The sequence below is a fragment of the Lathyrus oleraceus genome, chromosome 5, assembly GCF_024323335.1.
Source record: "Lathyrus oleraceus cultivar Zhongwan6 chromosome 5, CAAS_Psat_ZW6_1.0, whole genome shotgun sequence".
NCBI lineage: Eukaryota > Viridiplantae > Streptophyta > Magnoliopsida > Fabales > Fabaceae > Lathyrus > Lathyrus oleraceus.
The window spans coordinates 515951955-515974813 of record NC_066583.1 but is presented as its reverse complement, the minus strand read 5'-3'; the positions used below and the strand labels follow the sequence as shown (position 1 = coordinate 515974813).

General features: G+C 35.6%; 2 protein-coding genes across 3 annotated transcripts; one reads left to right on the top strand and one right to left on the bottom strand.

The window, feature by feature from the left end:
- The first annotated feature begins 10396 nt into the window (after positions 1-10396).
- On the top strand, positions 10397-14381 carry LOC127085978 (prefoldin subunit 2). Of its 2 annotated transcripts, XM_051026584.1 has the most exons (3): positions 10450-10557; positions 13400-13449; positions 13687-14381. In XM_051026584.1, the coding sequence occupies exon 3, from the start codon at positions 13691-13693 to the stop codon at positions 14132-14134; it is 444 nt and encodes a 147-aa protein (XP_050882541.1). In that variant the 5' UTR covers positions 10450-10557; positions 13400-13449; positions 13687-13690; the 3' UTR covers positions 14135-14381. The 2 variants fall into 2 exon arrangements, with proteins under 2 accessions (XP_050882540.1, XP_050882541.1); XM_051026583.1 differs by lacking the exon at positions 13400-13449 and having other exon boundaries at positions 10397-10557.
- Positions 14382-15286: 905 nt separating this feature from the next.
- LOC127085977 (phospholipid-transporting ATPase 1) lies at positions 15287-21174 on the bottom strand. Its single transcript, XM_051026582.1, has 7 exons — positions 19154-21174; positions 18613-18919; positions 17831-18497; positions 17612-17735; positions 17272-17491; positions 16560-17018; positions 15287-15736 (listed from the first exon to the last, which is right to left on the bottom strand). Exons 1-7 carry the CDS (start codon positions 20784-20786, stop codon positions 15511-15513), a joined length of 3636 nt encoding a protein of 1211 aa, XP_050882539.1. The 5' UTR covers positions 20787-21174; the 3' UTR covers positions 15287-15510.
- Positions 21175-22859: the final 1685 nt, after the last annotated feature.

The following is a 22859-nucleotide window of genomic DNA, read 5'->3' as shown; positions in this document are numbered from 1 at the left end:
TTTCGATCTCTTCTATTTCCAAAATCATGAGATGTTTCTGGTAGGTCTTTTGATGCTGAGTCCATTGCAACTTGTCTCATTCGAATTGGTTAACTATGCTGTGAGAAATCTGGATTTTCATTTTTGATGTTCATTTACTTTTTTACATGATTTGTCCATTTTAGCATGAGTTGAGATTATTGGAATTTGATTTATGCTTGAGCCTGTTTAGATAAGCATCTTGGTATTTTGGATTTTCGGTTTTGGTAAAAAATTGCATCATTGGAATTTGCTGTGATGAACGTGGATGCTGGACGTTTCTGCTGTAACATGATTCTGGAATTTGTTTCCTGTAGCATGCCGTTTAATTGGTAAGGTCTAGTACATATTGGTGTGCCTGTGTTTTTTAGAAAGCAACGCTTCAATTGGTCCAGCAAGGCGCTTTTGCTCGCACGCCATTGGCTGTAAGGTGGTTGACCGGGCCCTTTGACTGGGCCTCTTAACAAAACACTGGGTTTTGTTTTCCAGCGAAGCAAGCCGCCACCTAGGATTAATGAGTGGCTGTGCATTTTTCTTTTTTAATTCCTAATCCATTTTAATTCATTTAAATAAATTCATTTCAATAATTATTTCACTTTGTTCCACAAACTTGCAAAAATCATAATTCATTCATTTTAAATCCAAAATTCATGGGACTTGTTGCATTGTGTTCACATGAATCTCTAGTTTTTTATCACATTTTTTCCAGAATTTTTGGATGGTTGAATTTTAAATGGCATTAGGGTTTTGTTCATGTGACCATATTTTGTACCCTTTGCCAAAACATTTGTGAAATGGTGATACTTTATCCAATGGCTCCCAAATTTTTTGTGCTTAAACTAGACACACTCATGGTGATTTTGGTGTAGAGTTTGTGAATTTATCATTGCTGGTTTGTGAGTTATGATTTTTTGAATTAGGGTGTGACAATTTGTGTCACACCATTGATGTCCAACTTCATGATTTTCATTACCATGCTTCTTGACCTCCAATTGATCTGATTTTTTGCATGAACCTACTCTTGTATGTCTAGTGTACATGTGAATTTTCTTGGAATTATTTGTGGCATTTCCTAATTGTTTGAGATTTTCTCCCTTGCTTGGTCATATGTTGACTTTTTGTGACACTTGTTCCTATTTCATTTGTGAAATTCTCATACTTTATTAGATGGACATGAAATTTTACATGAGATAACTAGACATCCTCATCTTTGCCATGGTTTTAGTCCCATTCATTTATCATACACCATCCCTGATTTATGATTTTTCTAAGTTGATGCATGTTTGGTTGACTTCTTTGAGCATGTTCAAAATTGCTTTGACTTTCTGATTTTTATTGACTGCCTTTCCACTTGTCCAAATGAGATGAAATTTGACATGCTTACCATGCTGTGGGTTGTGATTGATCATGATTTATTTTATGATTTTTGGAAATGCTTGAGATTGCTTTTGAGTTAAGTCTTGCTGTTGACTTCTTTGAGCTTCCATATGCCACACTTTGACCTAAATTGTTCATGAAATGATGATGATGATTGATATGAATGTGAACTCAATTGGTTTTGTTTATTGATTGTTTGAACATGATTTTGGATACTTGCCCTTTGCTGTTTTGACTTTTTCATTCTCCTTTGACCCTAGGCTTGCCCTAGTGGTCCTGTTACTCACCTTTGAGCTTATGTTTTCAGGTTGACCAACAAATGACCAATGAGACCAATTCTTTTTGATTGAGCTTGCTTAAATATCATTGTCTAACTTGTTTGTTTTGTAGGTGGCTTGGCTCACATGCCTTAAGCCTTGTGCCTTGCACATCCATTTGCTTCTGACTGACTGTTGACTTCTGTTTCCTTTTGCTTTGTTTGAGGTTGTATACTAATGTCTGCTTGACTGTTTCAGGTACTTTAGTTGCTCAGTTCCTTGTGAACTTTTGCTTTGCTTTGCTTGTATAAGCAATTTGCATTGAGGTATACTTCTAATCTTCATGTAGTCTGGAAGACTTGGCCTGTTACTTGGCCAGGCACCTGTCTGAAGTCCTCCTTAAGAGGCAATGTTTGTGGATGTTTAATTTTGTCCTTGCATAGAGTCAAAGACCTCCTAAGTGAAGAGGCAATTGGCAGAACCCAAGGGATATGCAACCTATCCCCTGCTATTCTGTGTGTCATCTGCTTTGCTCACACCACTGTGTTGATGCATTGCAGATACAAACCCAAGATCTTGTACAATCGTACAGATGAGTCAGTATCAAATGTGTAGAAGGGTTCCCACTTTCTGAACCCACACATTCTTGTCTTAAGCTCTCCCAGGCCAGGGATAAGAGCTGTGAAGTCTTATCTTCACTCACCTTTCATCTGCTTCACCTTAGCCCCTCAATGGCAAGGTTAAGAGCACATTCACCCAGTTCCAGAGGTTTGTTTGTTGAGGTTGATATGACCCCTCGACTAAAACCTAACCCTTGTTTGAGCCACTTGCTTGTGTATAGTGTGTGTTATCTGTGCTTGTATGTTTGTTTGACTTGCTTCCTGTGCAAGTTAGGGTTAGTTTAGACTTGCTTCCTGTGCAAGTTAGGTTTTGCTTGGCTTGCTTCCTGTGCAAGTTAAGTGTGTGTGTGGCTTGCTTCCTGTGCAAGTCATGATTAGGATAGGCTGGCTCCCTGTGCCAGTTAGCTAGAAACCTTTACTTAGGGCTGAATTTGCATGATAACATCTAGGCTCGAGTCGTAGTCTCCCTAGTTGTGTCTCCCTCTGTTATCTGGTTAGGCTAGTCCTTTATCCCTCCGTAGGGGAACTACGTCGCCCTGATCCTCATACCAGATGAGGTACGTAGGCAGGAGATGAGCAGATCTCTCCGGGCGCCCGTGTCTTTGTTTTGTCTTGTTGTGTGCTTGGAAGCTGATGTAAGTCCATCGAGTGGCATTCGGATTCCAGTGTGGTTTTGTTTGGTTCGGATGCTGATGTAAGTCCAGTGATTGGCATTCGGGCTCCACGTTTGCCTTTGTGTGTTTGTTTGTGTGCGTGTCAGCCGAGCTACGAATGCTCTGATTCTTCTCTCGTCCGAGAAGATACGTATGCATAGGATGCGACATCCTAGCGAGCATGTGTCGTTTCCCCAGTCCGAACTACTTCGACTCTGATGTCTATGTCTGATAGACTAAGTAGGCCCAGGATGCGATATCCTGCCGAGTCAGTTTCAGTCTTGTCTGTTTTCTGTGTCTCTTTCAGCCAGTGTGTGTGTGTTCGAGCAGTGTTTAGCAACCATTTATCCTTCCTTTTGTGCGTGGATCCCGTCGAGTACGACGGATGCGTAGGGGTGCTAATACCTTCCCTTCGCATAACCGACTCCCGAACCCATTCTCTTTGGTCGCGAGACCATGTTCTTTCCAGGTTTACTTCGAGCGTTTCCTTTCCCTCTTTTGGGATAAATAACGCACGGTGGCGGCTCTGTTGTTTCTTTCTTTTCCCGCCGGTTTTTCGCGTGATGCGACAGTCATGTTGCCCCAACACAAACCCCATTGAATTTTCTAACACGGTCAAATACATGATTAGAGGTTTTCCTTCAACTGGTGGCATCAGAATGGGAGGTTCTTGGAGATACTTCTTGATTTTGTCAAAAGCTTCTTGACATTCATCATTCCATATTATCTCTTGATTTTTCCTCAGTAATTTGAACATGGGTTTGCAAGTAGCAGTCAAATGGGAGATAAATCGGGCAATGTAATTCAAGCGTCCCAAGAAACCTCTGACTTCTTTCTTGTCTACTTCAATACCCAGATTTACAATTTCGATTGATTCCTCATGCGGCTGTATGGTCTTTTCTTCTTGCGGTAACAGTCTGGCAAGCTCTCCAGGTACTTCGCAATCTTCCTCACTTCCATCCTCGGCTTGGTAGATCGGATTTTCAAAGGCATAATTAACAGTAGCAGAATTATTATCAACAGGATCCAAAGTGGATATGGATCTGCAATTGGTTCGTGAGTGTGTGTAAGAAAACATAGCTTATTTGAAAGATGACAGGAAAGATAAAGAGTGCAATATTTGAATGCAAAAGGTCCATTGATTTATTGAATGTGAATATGCTTATGAAAATGACAAAACCCCTGAAAAATTAGCTATTGTGCCCCGGGTATAGACACAATGCTTTAAAAAATTACAAAATTTGAAACACTAAAATAGCAATAACAATTACTCCTGACTAAAGGAGATCGGGATAGTGTCTTCAGCTTTCCAATTATTGAGTCCGTCACCAATCGTTGGGAAAATCCAGCTATCCAAGTCACCATCGCTATCAACATCTTCTACAACATTAACAGTCTTGTCATGATTAGGTAGAGGAGCAGTGATGACATTAGGAGTCTCCGGAGGATCAAAATCAATCTCTCCAGCGTCGATCATATCCTGAATCTTATTCTTCAACAACCAACAATCGTTTGTATCATGCCCGGGGCTATCGGAGTGATATACACACCTGGCATTGGGATTATAACGAGGAGAAGTAGTGTTGGGATTTGCAGGAGGATCTTTGAGGGTAATTAAATTTGCTTTTAGCATACCCTGCAGTGCTTGTGCTAAAGTCATATTGATCCTGGTAAACTGCCTTCTTGGCCTGTCTTGTCTGTGTTGGAAGTTTTGAGATGGCGGTGCTGCAATCGTAACTGCTCCAACAGTATTGTCACAATTTTTCTTGTTATGACCCCTTTGACCATACACAGCATTTGATTCATTCTTCCCCTGATAGGACTTTTTGGTGCTTGCAGAGGTAGCCGCCTGTATCTTTCCACTTCGAATGCCGCTTTCAACACGTTCACCCGTCAATATAAGTTCAGTGAAACCCGATGAGGAATTTCCCAATAGATGACTGTAGAATGGGCCAGTCAGTGTACCCATGAACATATCCACTAATTCTCGATCAGTCATAGGGGGTTTGACTCTGCCAGCCAAATCTCTCCATTTTTGAGCATACTCTTTGAAGCTTTCTTTAGAGCCCATAGTCATATTCTGCAGCTGTAGCCGGGTAGGCGCTAATTCAGAATTATACTGGTAGTGCTTGTAGAAAGCTGTCGCTAAATCAGTCCAGGTGCGGATGTTAGAGCTCTCGAACTGATAATACCACTCTAATTGTGTACCAGACAGACTCTCTTGGAAGAAATGGATCCATAGCTTCCTATCAGTGGTATACGGCTGGATCTTTCTCACATAAGCTCTCAGATGCATCTGAGGACAAGACGCACCATCATACTTAGTGAAAGCGGGGACCTTGAATTTGCGAGGAATGACCACATCAAATACCAGACCTAAGCTTTCGAAATCCAGACCGGGCGCCTTCTGACCCGCCATAGCTAGCATACGTTCTTCCAACAACTTATACTTATCATCTCTCGGAGAGTACTGTTCATTCTCATAATTTTCATAGTCGTCCTCGGGGTCGAGGGGGTCAGCGTTCTCGTCTTCCGAATCATTTTCTGACTCATCTTCTTTATCCTTCGGAATTCCAATCTTGACTCCTGGAGCCTGTCCTTTAAACCTTCTTCCCGGGTTAATGCAACTCACATGCTTCTTGTCTTTCTTCTTCTCGAGCAATAGAGCCTTCAGTTCCTCCTGCCCCTTGGATAAGTTCAAGATCATCTCCTGGAATTGAGCATTCTGAGCCTGGAGATCCTTGACAGTTTGTTCGAGAGCCATTTTCCTGATTGGAGGAAAACCGTGAGAACATTGATCCTTTTAGAGTACCTTTTATGCAATGTTACGTTATGCTATGCAATGTATGAAAATTTTTCAAGGACTTTTGGAATTTAACTTTGCGTAAACCACCAAAAAGGGGAACTTTTATTAATAATTTCTTTAATCAATGTTTATTACAAGAAAAAATGAAAGCTCAAGTCTCCCAGGGACAACTTCTTTTTGGGCGAAGATATGCATTGAGACTTCGTTCCTCCTTAAGCTGGCTGGTGAGCTCTAATACTTTCTTCCTTTCAGCACAGAACTGTGCTTCAAAAGTATCTCTTTCTTCTCTCAACTGGATCCAAGATTTCTTCAATTCTTCAACATTGGTAGGCATATCTGGATAAGGAATGATCTGAGGGGTGTCTCCTTCAGCTTTTGGTTCAACAATCAGAGGTCCGATTGCAAGATATGGCATGATAAGATCGCGAGCTCTGGCGCGCACCCATCTGAGATAAGGTTCCATAGGAATAGAGTTTTTCTGTCCTAAAGTGCTTCTTTTCACCATGCCCCAAGCTCGTACAAACCTTTGACGGAGACCTTGAAAATCGTTGTCATAGTCAAACACAGTGCCTTGGATAATTGCTTCATGTGGACCATTTCTTCGAGCATAACCAAACTGACGTAGGGTTAAAGCAAGATTATAAGTAATACCTCCTCTTATCCCCAGGAGTGGTACGTTAGAGAATTCTCCACAACGGTCAATGATAATAACATTTTCTTTGGGTTGGGGACACCAATGGATGTCTGAATGGGAAAGCGACATTATCCTTTGAGACCATTTCAATTTTTGCTCATTCTTCAAGACTGATTGAGGAAGGTGCGAAATAAACCACCTAGATAATAAAGGTACGCAACACATGAGAGTCCCTTGCCTTTTCATAGTACGAGTGTGAAGGGAATGCAAAATGTCTCCAAGCAAGGTGGGCACAGGATTATGAGTGAGAAATACCTTAATAACATTCATGTCTACGAATTGATCTGGATTAGGAAATAACACCAAACCGTAGATTAGTAATGCTAGAACATCTTCGAAAGCGTGGACCTTCATAGCTTTTAGGAATTCTCGGGCCTTATTTATCAGAAATTTGGCAAGTAAACCCTTAACTCCACTTCTTGTTACCCAATTAGTTTCAATGTCGGACTTTGTCATATGTAAAGCCGCGACAACCTCTTCAGACCTCATAATTTTTTCTAGACCATTGAAAGGTGTTTGATCAAGGATAGGTATACCAAGTAACTTGGAAAATTCTTCTAATGTGGGTACCAACTGATAATCTGGGAAGGTGAAGCAATGATGTTTAGGATCGAAGAACTGTAATAGAACTCTCATCATATCTTCCTTGAAACTGGTGGTAACTAAATTGAGGAGATAACCATGTTTCTTGATGAACTGAGCATGATCGGGAAGTTCTGACACTAAATCCTTGAGTTGAGGAGAGGTCGCTACAAAATTGATTCGGATGGTCTTCCTGGAAGCCATAGCCTTACAAAACAGAGCAAAGTTAAATCCCTAAGTCCTCGAAACGGTTAGTACAATGCCATGATGTCGTGATGTCATGATGTTATGATGTTATGATGTTATGATGTTAGGTGAGTAACAAGAACAAACAAGTCACACCGCAATTATTCCTAGGTTTTAAGGCTTGCATGAGTTCCATAGCTAAGTACCCTCCCCACTGAAGTTTAGTTGGTTCAACCTGTCCTAGAATAGTAACCGGGTTCTAGAAGGATCTCAAATCATTGACCTTTCCTTAAGTCCACTTCAGTGCAACACCAAGCGGTTGACCAAAATTTCCCTAAAGTCCAATCTCAAAGAGTGTAGTATCGAGTATCAACCAACCCCAGTCGGAACCGAAGTCAGTTATGTCACTACTTTCTAATGGCTAGGATGAGTCAATTAGGGTTCTAAAGGTCTAGTTAATGCTTTGATGACACCACGCAGACGTCAAATTTTTCCTCAAGTAAACATGAGGAACATCAGGACATCCAAAGTGTCACATTAACCGTAGCCATCATTTTAACCATTCCAGTATATGCCGGACAGTCACGATGATCTCTTGCTACTTACCTAAGATACACTAGATTCGGGTGTAGGATCTTTCATCAAGCATAGAATACCCAAACAATCCCTTAAAAGTAAATCAGACAAAGAAACAATTCGAAGACATAAGTGATCTCATCTTTAAGGTAACTTCTCTTTCTAAGATTCCCCAGCAGAGTCGCCAGTTCTGTTATACGGTGAACCGACTTTGTTTTTTGCTTTGAAAAGCAATGTTGTGGATAGCAAGAGTCGCCACCGACTTTTCTTTTATCCAATAAGGAAAGGAGGAAAAGAACAGGAAAGACCTTGATTAGATTTTGAGTTCGGGAGGTACATTATACAAAGGGAAGGTGTTAGCACCCTTTGTATCCATGGTTATCCATGGGATCTTAATTGCTTAACTCACTTATGTTTTCCTTGTTTGAGAAAGTGTTTGGGAAATGTGGTGTGTTTAGAAAATATTTTGAAAGGAGAGTTTAACTTTGTAATGATTCTTGTACGAATGTATACAAAGTGTTTATCTCGTTTGATTTTGAAAGATATTTAGAAAAATATAACTCGACGATGATTCTGGTGCGAATGTATACCAAGTGGTGATTTTCTAAAAGATGTTTTGAAAAGTGTGAGGTGTGAAAAGTATTTTAAGCTGTGAGCAAGCATTTAAGAGTTATACCTAACCAAGGTCTTTATAGGTATATATTCGAGGGACTATGATTTATCTTGTAGGGATATTGACCTTTTGATCGAAGGGACTATGACTTATCTGTTTAGGGATGATGATGATTTAATCGAAAGGGTCTTCGCTAAGGGTATCCCCACATTCGCGGGACATGACCGTAATATCGTAAGGCAACAAAGAGAGGGATAAGATCACGTATTCGAAGGCAATGTAATTAACCAAGTGATCAGAATAAATCTTCACGATGATATCCCACAAATAAAGTGGAATGCCAAGCTATCTCTTCAAGAGCCATGGGAGCCCTTACAAAAACTCAGCAAACGTGTTAGAATAACGGGATGGGGTGCAATCGAGAGTTGCACCGAACAAAAGAATCATAGCAATAATAGTGTCAGGCAAACAACGTGCTAATGCAATAGAAAACATGTCAAACAAATACAAAACAGATCAGAATGCAAACAGAAAAAATCAACTACTGTCATGTTCGCTACTGTCTCGCCTAGCGAAGGCCTGGCGAACCCTCGCTACATGTTCGCTTAGCGAGGTGCTAGCGAACGACTGCGGGTTCTGGGTTCTTCTTTGATACTGGTACGATTTCGGAAACCCCAAACCCTATGGCATCCATTACAGAAATTACGGGATCGAATATTCAAAGTATTATTTTACACATTTATGCACATATAAACCCACATGCAAAACCTAACGATATTCGCCTTTCCAAATTCAACTATAATGCCTCATACATTTAGAAATTTCAAATTGGGAGCATAGATTAGTGGGAATAGGGCAAACCTGATTGAAGGGGTCGAACGAAGTTGAGTTGCACCGTTGGGTTTGCCGAGCACTCTTAGGGTTTATGCCTGATAGGGTTAGTGGAGGTAACCTTTGTATAGATGAGTTCTCTGAATTAGCTTCTAGGGTTTTCTCCGTTGTTTTTCTGATCTCCAGGGTTTTCTCCTCCTTTTCGTCCGTCCTTTTTTCAAATGAAGTCTTGGAATTTATAGCTGATTTTTGTGTCTTTGTGGGCTCAGACTGAAGGCGATTCAGGCCCAGAATTTTTGTATATCCGCAAGCTTCGCTAGGCGAATGAGCTAGCGAAGGATTCGCTAGGCGAGCAGCTAGCGAAGGGTTCGCTGGGCGAACACTCAGCGAGTGCTCCAGCGAATACTCCCAGACTTGGATAAGAGTACAACTAGTACTTACTCGTTAGGGGAGCAGCTAACGAGCAAGTAGCGAGCATTCCAGTAGCAAAATCAATAAGGTTCGCTGGAGCGAAAGAGGAAGCGTGGGCTTCGCCTAGCGAAGGTTTTGCTCGCCTAGCGAGAATGACAGCCCATGAGATCTCTTCTGAATTTGGCAACCTGTGCGCTGGACCTTTGTTCCTTTAATGTTAAATGTTAAGAGAAATGAATAGACCCCATTTGAATCTGTTGAAAGTATCAAAATTAACGGACAAATTTTGAGGTATGACAACAATATAAAAATCATTTTAAAAAAATAAACGAAATGGGGTTCGTAAGCTGCATTCAACCTGACTACTAGTAAAAGTACAACAAAATAAAGGTTGCATACTTCAATTATCTATCCATTAATATAAACTACCAACAAATTTTTTAATGTCTTTCTATCTACTCTTTCTATCTTTATTTACTTCAATTTATTTATTTCAATTTTAAAAGTTTTTTATATATTTATTATTTTTAAAAAATATACTACTTCTAATCCTTAATATAAAAAAAGTTTACTTTTTAAATTTATTCTGATATATTAATTTTTTAATAAGTCTAAAGAAAATAATTTTTTTCTTATATTAAGGATCAGAAAGAATATTTCCCTGGAACTTCAAAGAAAACGAATATTTCCTTAAAATAAATTTAAAAAGGAATTAGTATATGAGTGTGGATAGTAAATTGTAGGAGTGTATATAGCATCTGGCTTACATATTAGTAACTTATAAAAAAGCCCAAATACTTTGTAGCGTAATATTAAGCTAAAGCGGGTGCACTGTACCCTCATTCCTCTCGAATCGAAACAAACACATCGAAGTAAAACGACGACTCCTTCTGCGTTTCGTCCTTCGCTTCGAACTTCTTCGTCTTCAAACCTGTAAGTTTTATATAACATTGATTTCAGCAATGGATCTTCACTTGAATCTTAGGGTTGAGCTCTTTCAGTGTCAGTCTATTGATTTGTTGTTTTAGGGTTTTATTGATTTGCGTGATTTTCTTAGGTCATCTTCAAATTGAAGTATAGTACTATTGTTGTTGAGTTTGTGCTTGTTTGTTTCAGTTCATTTAGTAAAAATAAGTGATTATTGAGAAGTGCTAGTTGCTAGGCCTTAATTTTGTTCATAGATTGGTGGTGAAAAGTGGGAAATTTTGATTTTTATTGAATTGATTTTGCTAAAATTGATTTTAGTTAAAACCGTGTTTAAGATTAAAATGATTTATGTTAGGATATGTTCTTGCGAAAGTGAGTTCGGTAGATAAATTTGAATGTAGAAATCTCATTGAGGCAAAAACTACTAATCTTAGTTTCATGTTATAGAAAGAATCAACAATAATTTTAATAGAGAACCCTCAGATATACCAAAATTAATTTTTATAAGTCTTTAGAGATTCTGAATGTGCATCAAGTGGTTATAAGCTTGAATTGTGGAGTCAGCCGATTGTAAATGTAAGATAAGGCTTCTTTTATTAAGCCGTCTCAATCCTTCCCTACCCACTTGTCAGAAGGTGTAATGACATTAAAATGTTGACAGAATTGGGTTACTATTTTATTGAACTATCAACAGTGATCCAGTCCCAATGTATGAATTTTTAAGTGGAATAGCAACTTATTATAACAAACTTACTGACTTGGTTTCCTTAATTGATATTATTACAGAAGATACCTGGATTTGCTTGCCCATTTTGGAACAATGATTGTGAATTGTGATACTTGGTTATTAAACTTCTAGCTGAATTTTTATGAACTAGGGCTGTGCTTACTCATTACCTACCTCTTTAACTGTGTAGTAAAATAGCTCTTGGATGCTTGTGATTAGATTTTTGTAGCGGGATACAATATCAACCATAGTAGCTACCAGCTACTATTGTATAAAATGGTATATGCCATGTTCCCTGTTGTGACCTCTTTACTGCCCACCTTCAACCAATGCTCTGCTACAAATTTGGGACTTTTAATGCACTTACACCTACAGAGTAAGGGTCTGTTTGCTTGTGTTTTGAAAAACAAAATTAAATTTAAAAATAATTTTAGGAACAGTGTAAGTTTTCTCCAAAAAACAAGGAAAACTTCAAATGAGTTTGTTTTAGCAAATTTCTCATAAGCTAAATATAACATGCTTTAAGGCTAAAAACTCAAAGTAAGCTACATTACAAAATTCATGTCTTTATTTGTTTTCCTAATAGCTTATACTTAACATTTTTAATTTAAGACTTTACTACTATGGTCATAATAATTTAGTTCGTCTTGGTCTTTCTAAAATGTAAATGAATATTTTCATTTCATTCGTCTCGCGGAAAGGATGAACTAGTTAGTATTCTAAGGATGTGAGAGTTAAAGTTCAAAATTTTAGGACAATTAGAGAGCATACTCGTGAGATAGCATTTTGTATCGATTAAAAGATATGAAATTGTATGTATGAATCCCTTATTATAGATCTCTAATACATCAATTATGTAACAAACTCTTAATAGAATTGTAATTACTAACTCTGCCACCTATGTTTGGTTCCATGTTTGGAGCACTTGGAATTGAATCAGATGTGTAAAATTTATTTTAGCATGTTTGGAAGCTCTCTAGTAAAATTTATTTTACCTCCAGAATTGATTTTAACTTGAAAATATTATTGTAACTTGAGGCCATACATGATTCTTACAATAAAATTTATTGTTGAACAACTCACTTTTATGTAAATATATTCAAACATAAATAACTTTACATTTAACTCACTTTTAATCAAAATTAATTCACTTAAAATCAATTTTTTCACTCAAACTCCTGTTAAAATTTGAAACTGTAGGCACATTGTGCTGTATCCATGCGGTGTTTGAAAGTTCACGGACATTAGTTGTATTTCATGATTTTTTCTTCAAGTTTTTTGAATCTTCATTCTAATTCTGATGGGAATACTGCAGTATTAGATCAACCATGACATTTTATTATCGCCAAAATGCCTTATGCTAAATTTTTAAAATACTGGTCTGAGGTCTCTCCTTATTTAAATTGTGTTTACTGATTTCATGGGTTGTATTATACCTGATTCATGTCTTATAATTTTTCCAATTAAGTTTATCCATTTGACATATTACATCCATGCCCCATGTTGCATACATGCTTTCTAGGTGGCTGCCATTCCTCATTAACTATTATGTTTTACACAAATACTTGGTGTTTGGTCCTTGAATGAGTCTTAGAGAACGAGTGATGCCTTTTTCTGATCTTTGAATTAATGAGTACCATTTTAACTTAGTAAAATCTAATTTTACAGCTATGATGATGATGTTAGTCTCTGCTCCAAAATTGGGATAGTAGTTTTCGAGATTACCAAATTCACGTGTTGTCAAATAGTGCCTATAGTGCCCTATAATGCTATAATATAGTGGAATTCAAATAAATCGCCGTTGTTTTACTATATATACTATTTTGTACAAAGTTTTGTCAAATAGCAGCTATAACACCGTAGCATAGCAGAATTTGCACAGATCGCTAATTCCTATGTGCTAGAATTAATCATGATGAGATTGAGGTGAAAGTTCCTAATTTCATCATATCATTGCCTGTGTGCTAGAGGTTAAAATTATGTTTCCTTCCTGCTTTAATTTGTCTGTGTTGATTAATGATACATTTACCTCTTGAAGTTCTGTCTTTAGTGGTATTAAATCTATAAACAATAGACAATTTTCATTCTAATGTATAGTTGTATACTTGATTTGTTATTTAGAAACTAAAGAGCTCTCTCTGACTGGAGATTCTTATATAGAATTTTATAAGGTGCGTATTAAGTGTGTGAAGTTTTACAAAATTTTTGGACTTTCTTTCACGTTGTTTGTCCAGTTATGAATGTCGATGTTATTGCATCTTACTCTGTGTATCTCTCTGCAGAATGGACCCTACTGTAAGGGGTAGTTTATGTTGAATTAAATGAAAGAAATATCAAAGATCTTTAACAAATATCATAGCGTATCTGTGTTTATTCTTATTCTTACTCTATTTTATTTTCATTCGTAGGACCATGGCTAGTAAATCCGAAGATCGCAAGGAGCCAGTAAATGAACAGGCAGTTGCAAATATGTACGCAGCTATGAGGTCAGACCTCAACCAAATTTACACCAAAATAACTGAACTGGAAATGGAAGTTAGCGAGCACTCGTTGGTTCTTAATGCCATTCAGCCGCTTGACCAATCTAGACGATGCTATCGAATGATCGGAGGGGTGCTTGTGGAAAGAACAATCAAAGAGGTCTTGCCTGCTGTGCAGCGAAATAAAGAAGGACTTGAAGAGGTTGTTACAAGGCTTAATGAGACACTGGAAAAGAAGAAAAAGGAAATTGCTGAGTTTGAGACTAAATATAAAATCAGGATGAGGAAAGCCGACGCCGAGGTGAACGATGAATCCGGTAAGAAGGAAGGTTCTGCTCAAGGAGTACTTGTGGGCCCTGCAGGTGGTGGTGAATGAAATTTCTAGTCTTATTGGGTTTCCTGAAATGAATGGCATGAAATTTTCTGCCCTCTCTTACAGTTTTTGGCTGTGGCTGTACGATGGTTGTTTTTGTAGAGGAATTAGTCTAAAACTTGATATGATCTTCATTTTAATTGCTTTCAGCTGAAGTAAACTTATCTTCAATGGTTCAAGATTCAAATACTGGTGTAGATATACACTAAAACATATAATGATATTATCTAGATTATATTGTGATGTAGAAGCATATTTTGTTTTAACAATTTAAAAAAAAATGCTAAACTTGGTACTTTCATATTAAAATGGTTGAACAATTCAGTATGTAGTACACACATACTTGCAAAAGTGTTCTTTTTATATGAGTTGAAATGCATATAGATTAAATACGATATTAAATATATTTAGATATATCTATAAATTTGAAATGGAAAAAAGAATTTAGAGAAAAAAAGAAAATTCAACTCTTAATTAGATATAATTGTTGGTTAAAATAAAATAGATATTTTATTGATAATGATTCGGGAAATAAAAAAAAATTATATTTTAAAATAAATTTTTTGTCTAGATAAATATAATTAAAGTAAAATATATATTATTTTATAATTTTTATCGAATGATATTTAATTTAATACAGTATAAACTGTATTTAAATAAATACACATCAATTTCAAATTAGTTACTTAATTATAAAATAAATAATAAATTTTTATATATAATACTTATATTTTTATTTTAGATAAAATTTGCATTTTCAAAATTTAATATTTTTATGAGTTCTTTTTCATTAAATTAAATTAAAAAAATATATAAATTTTGGCATTTATACATAAAAAGATAAAATAGAAAAAGGAAATGGAGAGAAAAAAAATTAAAATGAAAGTGAAAAAGTGCGAGAAAAAAAATGTGAAAAAATTTAAAATTTGAATCAAGAGGAGAAAAGAAGAGTGAGAAAGCTAAAAATAAAAAAATAAAAAATGAATGACAAAATTAAGTAATTTTTTATTTTTTAGTATTTGTTAATTACAAATATATTTTTTTACTAATATAATTTTTTAAAAAGAAAATGATATATCAAAATTCACATATACTAAAGTTGCATCAATAAAAATCGAATTTTCCATGTTCAAGAGATAAATTCAACATCATCCATGAAATCAACCCTTGAATTCAAGTAAATTTTTTTATTACTAATCAATGCTAATTTACAACATGCTATGGACACAAAAGAATGAACATATAACAAACTTCTAAACTGTAACAACAACAACAACAAAAACTCTATCCTTCGGATAGTTAACACTAAAACCGCAACATAGAGAAATAGCCTAAAGAATATACAACTTTACAAAATTAACAACAAAAAATCACTTCTCTTATCTTGTTTGTTGATGATATGAGACAGGAAGCATTTCTATTTGTCCATTTTCAGCAACTCTCTGATATTCTCTCATTTTTTCAGCTTCTCTAGAAATCTGAATATCATTAGGAAAGTAATATTGATAGATAAACTTTACAACCAAACGTGGAAGCAATGCCGCTACAATAATTCCTAGCAATAATGCCCAGAATAAACCAGTGTTGGCAACATGAAAGAAGGCCCTGCAATGTCAAAGATGTGAAGATGCAGATATTAGTCTCTCTATATAAAAGCAATGTATGATTGCAAAGGTTTTAGAAATTAAGTTGAGTATCACGGTTGTTTTTGATGACATGTAAGGCGGACTATAGGTGGTTGTTTTTGACACATTTAAGGTTTTAAGGTTGTGTTGCAGTCGCGTAAAGACTTTCATGATTTCGGTCGGTACATGTGTTACGACGCTGATTGCGATTGTCGCAGTAAGAATTAACCACAATTTGTTCTTTATCACAAAAACACTGAATAACGGTATCGGTAACTTCCAAAACAACATGCCATTTTTAACCTACACTGACAAAATAAGGCTTGCATTTGATTTGTTTTACTTCATTCGTGGTTAACCTATACAGAGCCTCAAAAAATTTAAGACGACCTAGTTGGATGTGACTTAGATTTTCTGATTGTGCCGAGATCGTCTTCCTTGTGTCTCATATAGATTAAAGATAAGACCTAACTATAATTTATAAAGAGTGACACTCCTCGATTTTATAAGGATAAGCTTGTCCAATAAAAAATTGTAATGGTATACGAGTCTTATTGATGGTATGAGAGGTATATTGGAAAAATCAAGTCCAATATCTGAAAGATAAGGCCTAACTAAAGAGTGAAATTCATCACTTTACAAGTCGATTTTATACGAATGAGTTAGATCAATATAAAATTTCAATTTGTCGAAACCCGTGGTCGATTATTGTGTTCTCATGCATTCATTTCTATGTTTACTTTAGAGCTGATTTTTCTATTCTAACAAACTAAGAGAGAAAAAGATAGTGAATAAATACATACCAGAAACCAGGAAGTTTAGGTATAGCATCAATGATCATGACAGCAATGAAAGTAGCAGCAATAGATCCCCAAATGACAGCATGAGTCACCCAATACCATCTAACAACATCCATAGCCAAGTGCAAATTCACCAAAATAACCACTGCCAAAGTCCAAAGGTCACCTATACTTGCTACATCAATAGTACTTTTCCAATATGCAAAAAGTGGAGGCCAAAATATAACCATGCTTTGCCACAAAGTATCTGCCATTGTTAACATAAACAATTTCTTGTTGTAAGCTTCGTTTCTTTGGCCAGCACTATAAAGCTGAGGATGCCTTAGGAGTGTGCTTCTCCCGAGATCTTTGTCGAGAATTCCAACAATGATAGTTGGTAGTGCGCTGTAGACTATCGAATACAATGTGGAACTCCATTCATTTATAGCAGTTGTTAAAGTGAAAGCCGTGTAGAGCACATACCTAAAAAAGAAAGGCACGCAATAATCATTATCTATAAAACACTGACATTAACACAGATATTGACAGATAGTCACACGTGTCAGTGTCAAACACCTGACACACATTTCGTATGAAGTCTCAGTACTACATAAATTGTTATCATATTATATTAACACATAATCACGTGTGTCAGTGTCATGTCACTGTCAAACATCAGACACACATTTCATCTGAAGATGCGTATAAAACTAACGAAAATCAAGGCTTGACTTACCAGAATAGGACAAGAACAAGGACAGCATTTCTGTAGAAATTGTAAAGTATCATGTAACCAAGCCTTTGGTAATTCCAGTGACCATGAACCAACAAGAGAGGAACTAAAAACCTAAACTGTCCCATTGCGAAATCTGATGACATTACAGCTTGCCTGCCCTCTTGTCCACTGATGCCGACTCCGACATCAGCCATTTGAATCATTGAAACATCATTAGCACCTGTAAACACATGCATATACATAATCAGACTAGTATATTACAGGAACTAGAACAAAATAATGGCGACTAAATGAACAAAAAATTTACTGACTAAAACGAAATCGAGAGAAGAATTCATACCGTCTCCAATGGCTAGTGTCATGTCAGATGTTCTCTTCTTCACAAGGGAAACAATACCGGCTTTTTGCAGAGGAGCAACTCGACAACAAAGAACAACAGAACACAAACTCGCAAGTTGAAATAACTGAATCAACACAAGTAGCCAAAATCAGTAAATAAAACATCATCAAGAAATTCACTGTAAAGTGTAAGCATTAGGCTTTCTAGAATGAAACTAACCTCTTCTTCGTGATCAGTATCGAGAATATGAACGAGGCTTCCACCATCGATAATCAAAGCGATCTGCGTTGAAACTGCATCAAGTTTCCTAGATCTTTCAAGAGCATCTTTGAGACTTTTTCTAGACGAAGCTTTATTATTACTACTAATAATAATTTGAGTCATGCTCCTTGTTAAGAGTTTTGACGAAAATCCGATAGATACAGCAGTTTCTTGCTTGTCACCGGTTAACACCCAAACTTTAATCCCTGCTGTCCTTAGAGACTCGATTGCTTCTGGAACGCCGTGTTGAAGTTTATCTTCGATAGCAGAAGCTCCTAATATGCAAACATTGTTTTCAACATGGTTTGAGATTTTTCTAAGCATTGCAGCCCTTCCAAACACTGCAGTGCTCGCTGCTTCATAGGATGTATGCCATTGTTCAAACTCGGAAGTGTTTAGTTCTTTCATTCCAATCACAAGTGTTCTTAAACCGAGAGATGAATACGAGTGAAGATGTGTTTCTGTCGATTTTATCAAGTCCATGTTGTATGATTTGTCGATTATACTAAACATGGTCGTGTCGGCTCCTTTGACGAAAAGTTTAACCGAATTGTCGGGGTAGCCTAATATAACCGACATTCTTTTTCTATCACTGTCAAATTCATGTAAACCCAAGACATTGAACCTGCAATATTCATAACGATCGATATCAAAACTAGCGTGCAGACGGGCACTATCCGTTTAAATGAAAAAACGTCTGCGTCAAAATTTGAAGTAAAGTTTGGTAATAAGCAACTTACTTTAGTCTTTCTCCATGAATATCAATGACGATGTGGCCGGAGGTTCGTTCGATGAGCATAAAACCATAGGCGGCCGCGGCGTACGCCAATGCTTGTTCGTCCGGTGATTCGCCTTGGTAATCTAACAGCTTGACATCAGGATCAGGTGTGTCAACAACAAGAGGCACAATAGTGTTACAGGTTGCAAGTGCTAGAAAGAACTCGTAAATCCTTTTTCCTTCCACATTTTGAAATCCATTTCTCGCCAATTTCAAAAGCTCGGGATTAACTTTCACTTTCATCTTCGGTTTCAACACATTTCCATCAACTGAAAACCGAAAATAAACACGTTATTTCAACAATTGTGTTTCTTGTACAACTAAAATTTGACAACTTCCGCGTATAAGTGGTTAATCACGTTCAGTAGATGGTTAATAGATACATCAGTAGTTTCATTAACCACAGTTGGAACGTGATTAACCATCATTTCTCAGATTTCAATTATAAACAACACAATATGCATCAAAGAAAAAGTTTTAAAAAATGATGAAATCAATCTCACCTTGCACCGAGTATTCGATTTCTTCACCCTCAATGCCGACTTTTGTGGAACTGTAATCAACTCCCCAAATGCTAGCACATTGAAACTCCATCTTATTCTCGGTAAGTGTCCCCGTTTTATCCGAAAACACATACTTAATTTGCCCCAAATCTTCATTAATATTCAAAGCCCTGCATTGAAACCTTGAATTCGTAGCTTGATCAAACAACCGATCGTCTTCGATCATGAAATAGGCCTGACCGACGCGAACAAGCTCCATAGAAATATACAAAGCAATAGGAATCATGACCTGATAAACTATAACAGACATAAGGAATGTGAAAAAGATTTCCAATCCCCATCCGTAGTACTTATAGTCTTCAACTTTCGCCTCCGAAAAATCAAGTTTCCTATAATAAGGCAACAGATTCAGCTCGTCCTTATGGCGCTTCAACCAAACCGCTGCACAAACCGATGTAATCGTACACAATGCAACAAGAAAGAAAGACAACATGATGATTTCGTAATTCATCCGTGTCTCTAGCCGACTCCTCTTCGACGGAGCTCCAGAACTATTGAGCATAGCTTTGGTGTCGCGGCCGCAGTAGACCGCGACACCAAGCGCCCAACTAGTATTCTTGAGCTCACATCCTCTAAGCACAATGTTGGTTGATCCAAGAGATAACTTCTTCCCATCAATCTCCATATTCGCCATGAATCCGTATATGTTCCGATTCGGTTTCTCACACTTAATCAATCCTTTAAACCTCGGTTGAATCTTTAAACCTGTCTCCATTTTCGCGTACCGAGTCTTCAAATTCGATTCGCCGTCGAGATTAATAGTTTGAACATATGCAACACCAGTTGAATCACTAGTTGATAACAAAACAATGTCACAAGGAATTGTTTCATTTGTTTTAATTTTCACAATCTCACCAACCCTAATATCCTTCCATTTCTTCTCTACAAAACTACCATCATGAATCAAAACTGATGCTAACCTGTTGTTCTCAACTTTATCTGAATTGTGTCTCCTCCAATCCTCAAAAGCATCCTTCACACCGGTCACAAACAGAACGAAAGCTAACGGTAGAATCGAAACGTATCGTCCGAAAACCGCAAGCTGAGGAAGCTGATTAAGAATAGCAATGATGAGAAAATATACATAAGCAACTCTATGAAACTGTTCAAACAAATTCCTCGGAATGAAAGTGAGAATTGAGTATTTAGCAGTTCTTATCGAATTTCCGAAAAACTCGAAATTCTCATTTGTTTTATCAGGATCATTGATGTAAACCAATCTTGCATCTTCATCTCTTAACTCTCTCTGTGACATGCTTAACCCATCAGAATCACCACCACCTTTTGAACCATACCTCACAGATTTTCTTGATCCTGAGTTGTTTAAACTATTGTTCCTCTTGCTAGAACTCATTGAATGAATCGACATAGCACTTTTACTTGATGATGAAGTTGATGAGTTTGAAGAATTCTTATTATCAACTTGAATACCATATTCCACACCAGAAAATGTTACTGTGTTGCTTGAACTTGACTTCGATTTCGGTAATTCAGGAAAAACCGGAAGTGTTGGAAATTCTTGATCATTTGGTGTTCTTGGTGATTGTAACAAAAGTGGCCTATTAGAATCCATGCTGCCCAGTACTGCTGCTACGAGGTATTGTCTGGTTTGAGTACGTTCTTCTTCTTCAAAATCCGAACATGATATTATCACTTTACGCACTTCAACTACAACAATTATATGTATAAAAACACTTGAAAGTTGAAAAAAAACAAAACTAAGCAAAACTAAGCAAAACTAGAAAGTTGTTATTACAATGAAGAAACGAAGTGAAAAGTTTTGTGGTGATGTTTGTTGGAATGATGATTATGAAGAGGTTTAAGGTTTGATTATAGAAATGAAGAAGGATTTAACGAGGAAGAAGAAAAAGCGTGTTGAAGAGGAAGAAGTTATGAAGGTCAAAGGTGGTAAGTCTATGACGGGCAATGCAAGAAAATGAAGAACAAGTCGTAATGGGTGGCGACAATGTGTTCGTCTAGAAACAATATTGTCGTATAAAAAATTGAGAAACAACTTTATGTTTATTTATATTTTAATGTCTTATATTAAAGTTCACATAAATTTTTTGAGAAAGAAGCTTATGTTTTATTAATGTCTTTAATTAATGTTTGAATGTTGTGTTAGGTATTATTCATAGAAGCTGTCAAATGTTTACTTATATAAAGTTGTGATTCATGCTTTTCATACCCTTTATTTTTAGGTTAAATATGTTTTAAACAAATTTCATTCTATTTTTTATTCCTTTATGCAATTTAACGATTAACAACGGTTTTTACAATTTAACGAGAGAATTATCGATAATTTCAAGGATGATTTATTATTTAACGATTGAATTATCATCCGTTTTAACGATAATTTTAATATTAAGGAACGACATTATAGATGTAAAATTTCAAAAAAATCATTTTTTCAAAAATATTTTAAAAAATTAAAAAATATAATTTAAGATATTTAACCGAATCACAAATACATTTAACTATTTATTTCTATTTTTAAAATTTTTAATTTCCTAACACAAAAGACACGTAAGGACGTAAACTCGTGTATAATAATATTGTATTTTTTTAAGTTATTTATTATAATTATAAAAAAAAATGTTTTGGCCATCTAATGTAGCACAACGACAGAGTTTCTTGGTTGTTTACTTTCTATTTTTATATAAACTTTATTATATATTTAATAAATTAATTTAATAAAATTGATCATAGTAAAAAATAGTTAAGTTAAAATCATTTATATTTAAAATTGTTAGACATGATCAATTTATTTCTTTATTAGCAATGAATTTTTTTGTAATATCAATTAATAATAATTATTAAAAAAATTAATTTATAAATATTACAACTTATTTATATTAATATTTTATATACAAATATAAAAAAAAACATTATTATAGAGATCAACTTTTAGATCAATAATTTATACTCAATAAAAAATATTTATTTTTTATTATAACTACTATTAAAGTTTTTATTCATATGTGATGTAATAACACTGAAAAAAATTTATAACATTTAAACTATATTTTAAAATGAATTAGTTCTTTACAATTTGATGCACCAAATTAGTCATTTTCTTTACAAATATAAGATAGAGAGATGTATTAGAAAAGTAAAATCATTCTATTAAATAGAATGATACCTTGTTGTAGTCATCATTTATTAATTTATTTATGGAAAGGAACAAAAAGTCTTTGCCTGGATGGGACTTAGTATATTAATCAATCTTGAATAATTGTCACATTGTTTGTTCTAGAAAGTCTGCTGAGACGTTTTATTATTCAATTCTTAGGTGTCTGAATTTGACCTTATTATTTTAATTTAAGTGGACTAGTGCATGTACAAGAGTTACAATACGTAGTGAATAATTAATGAATTTTATTTAGTTAAATATAATAAAATAATATTTCTCCGATGTCTAATTATTTAAATATTGTCTTATTAATCGATTAATAATACTTTGACAACAATGAGGACAATTCATCCTCTCATTTTTTGTTATGTTAATTCAATATTCTGAATAATAAAATATACAATGTTTTTAGTCATCTTTTATTATATAATACACTATAATTTATGTTTATCATTTTATTTAAATTAATTATTTCTAATATTTAAAATATTCGAGATTGTATATGTTTTTGTT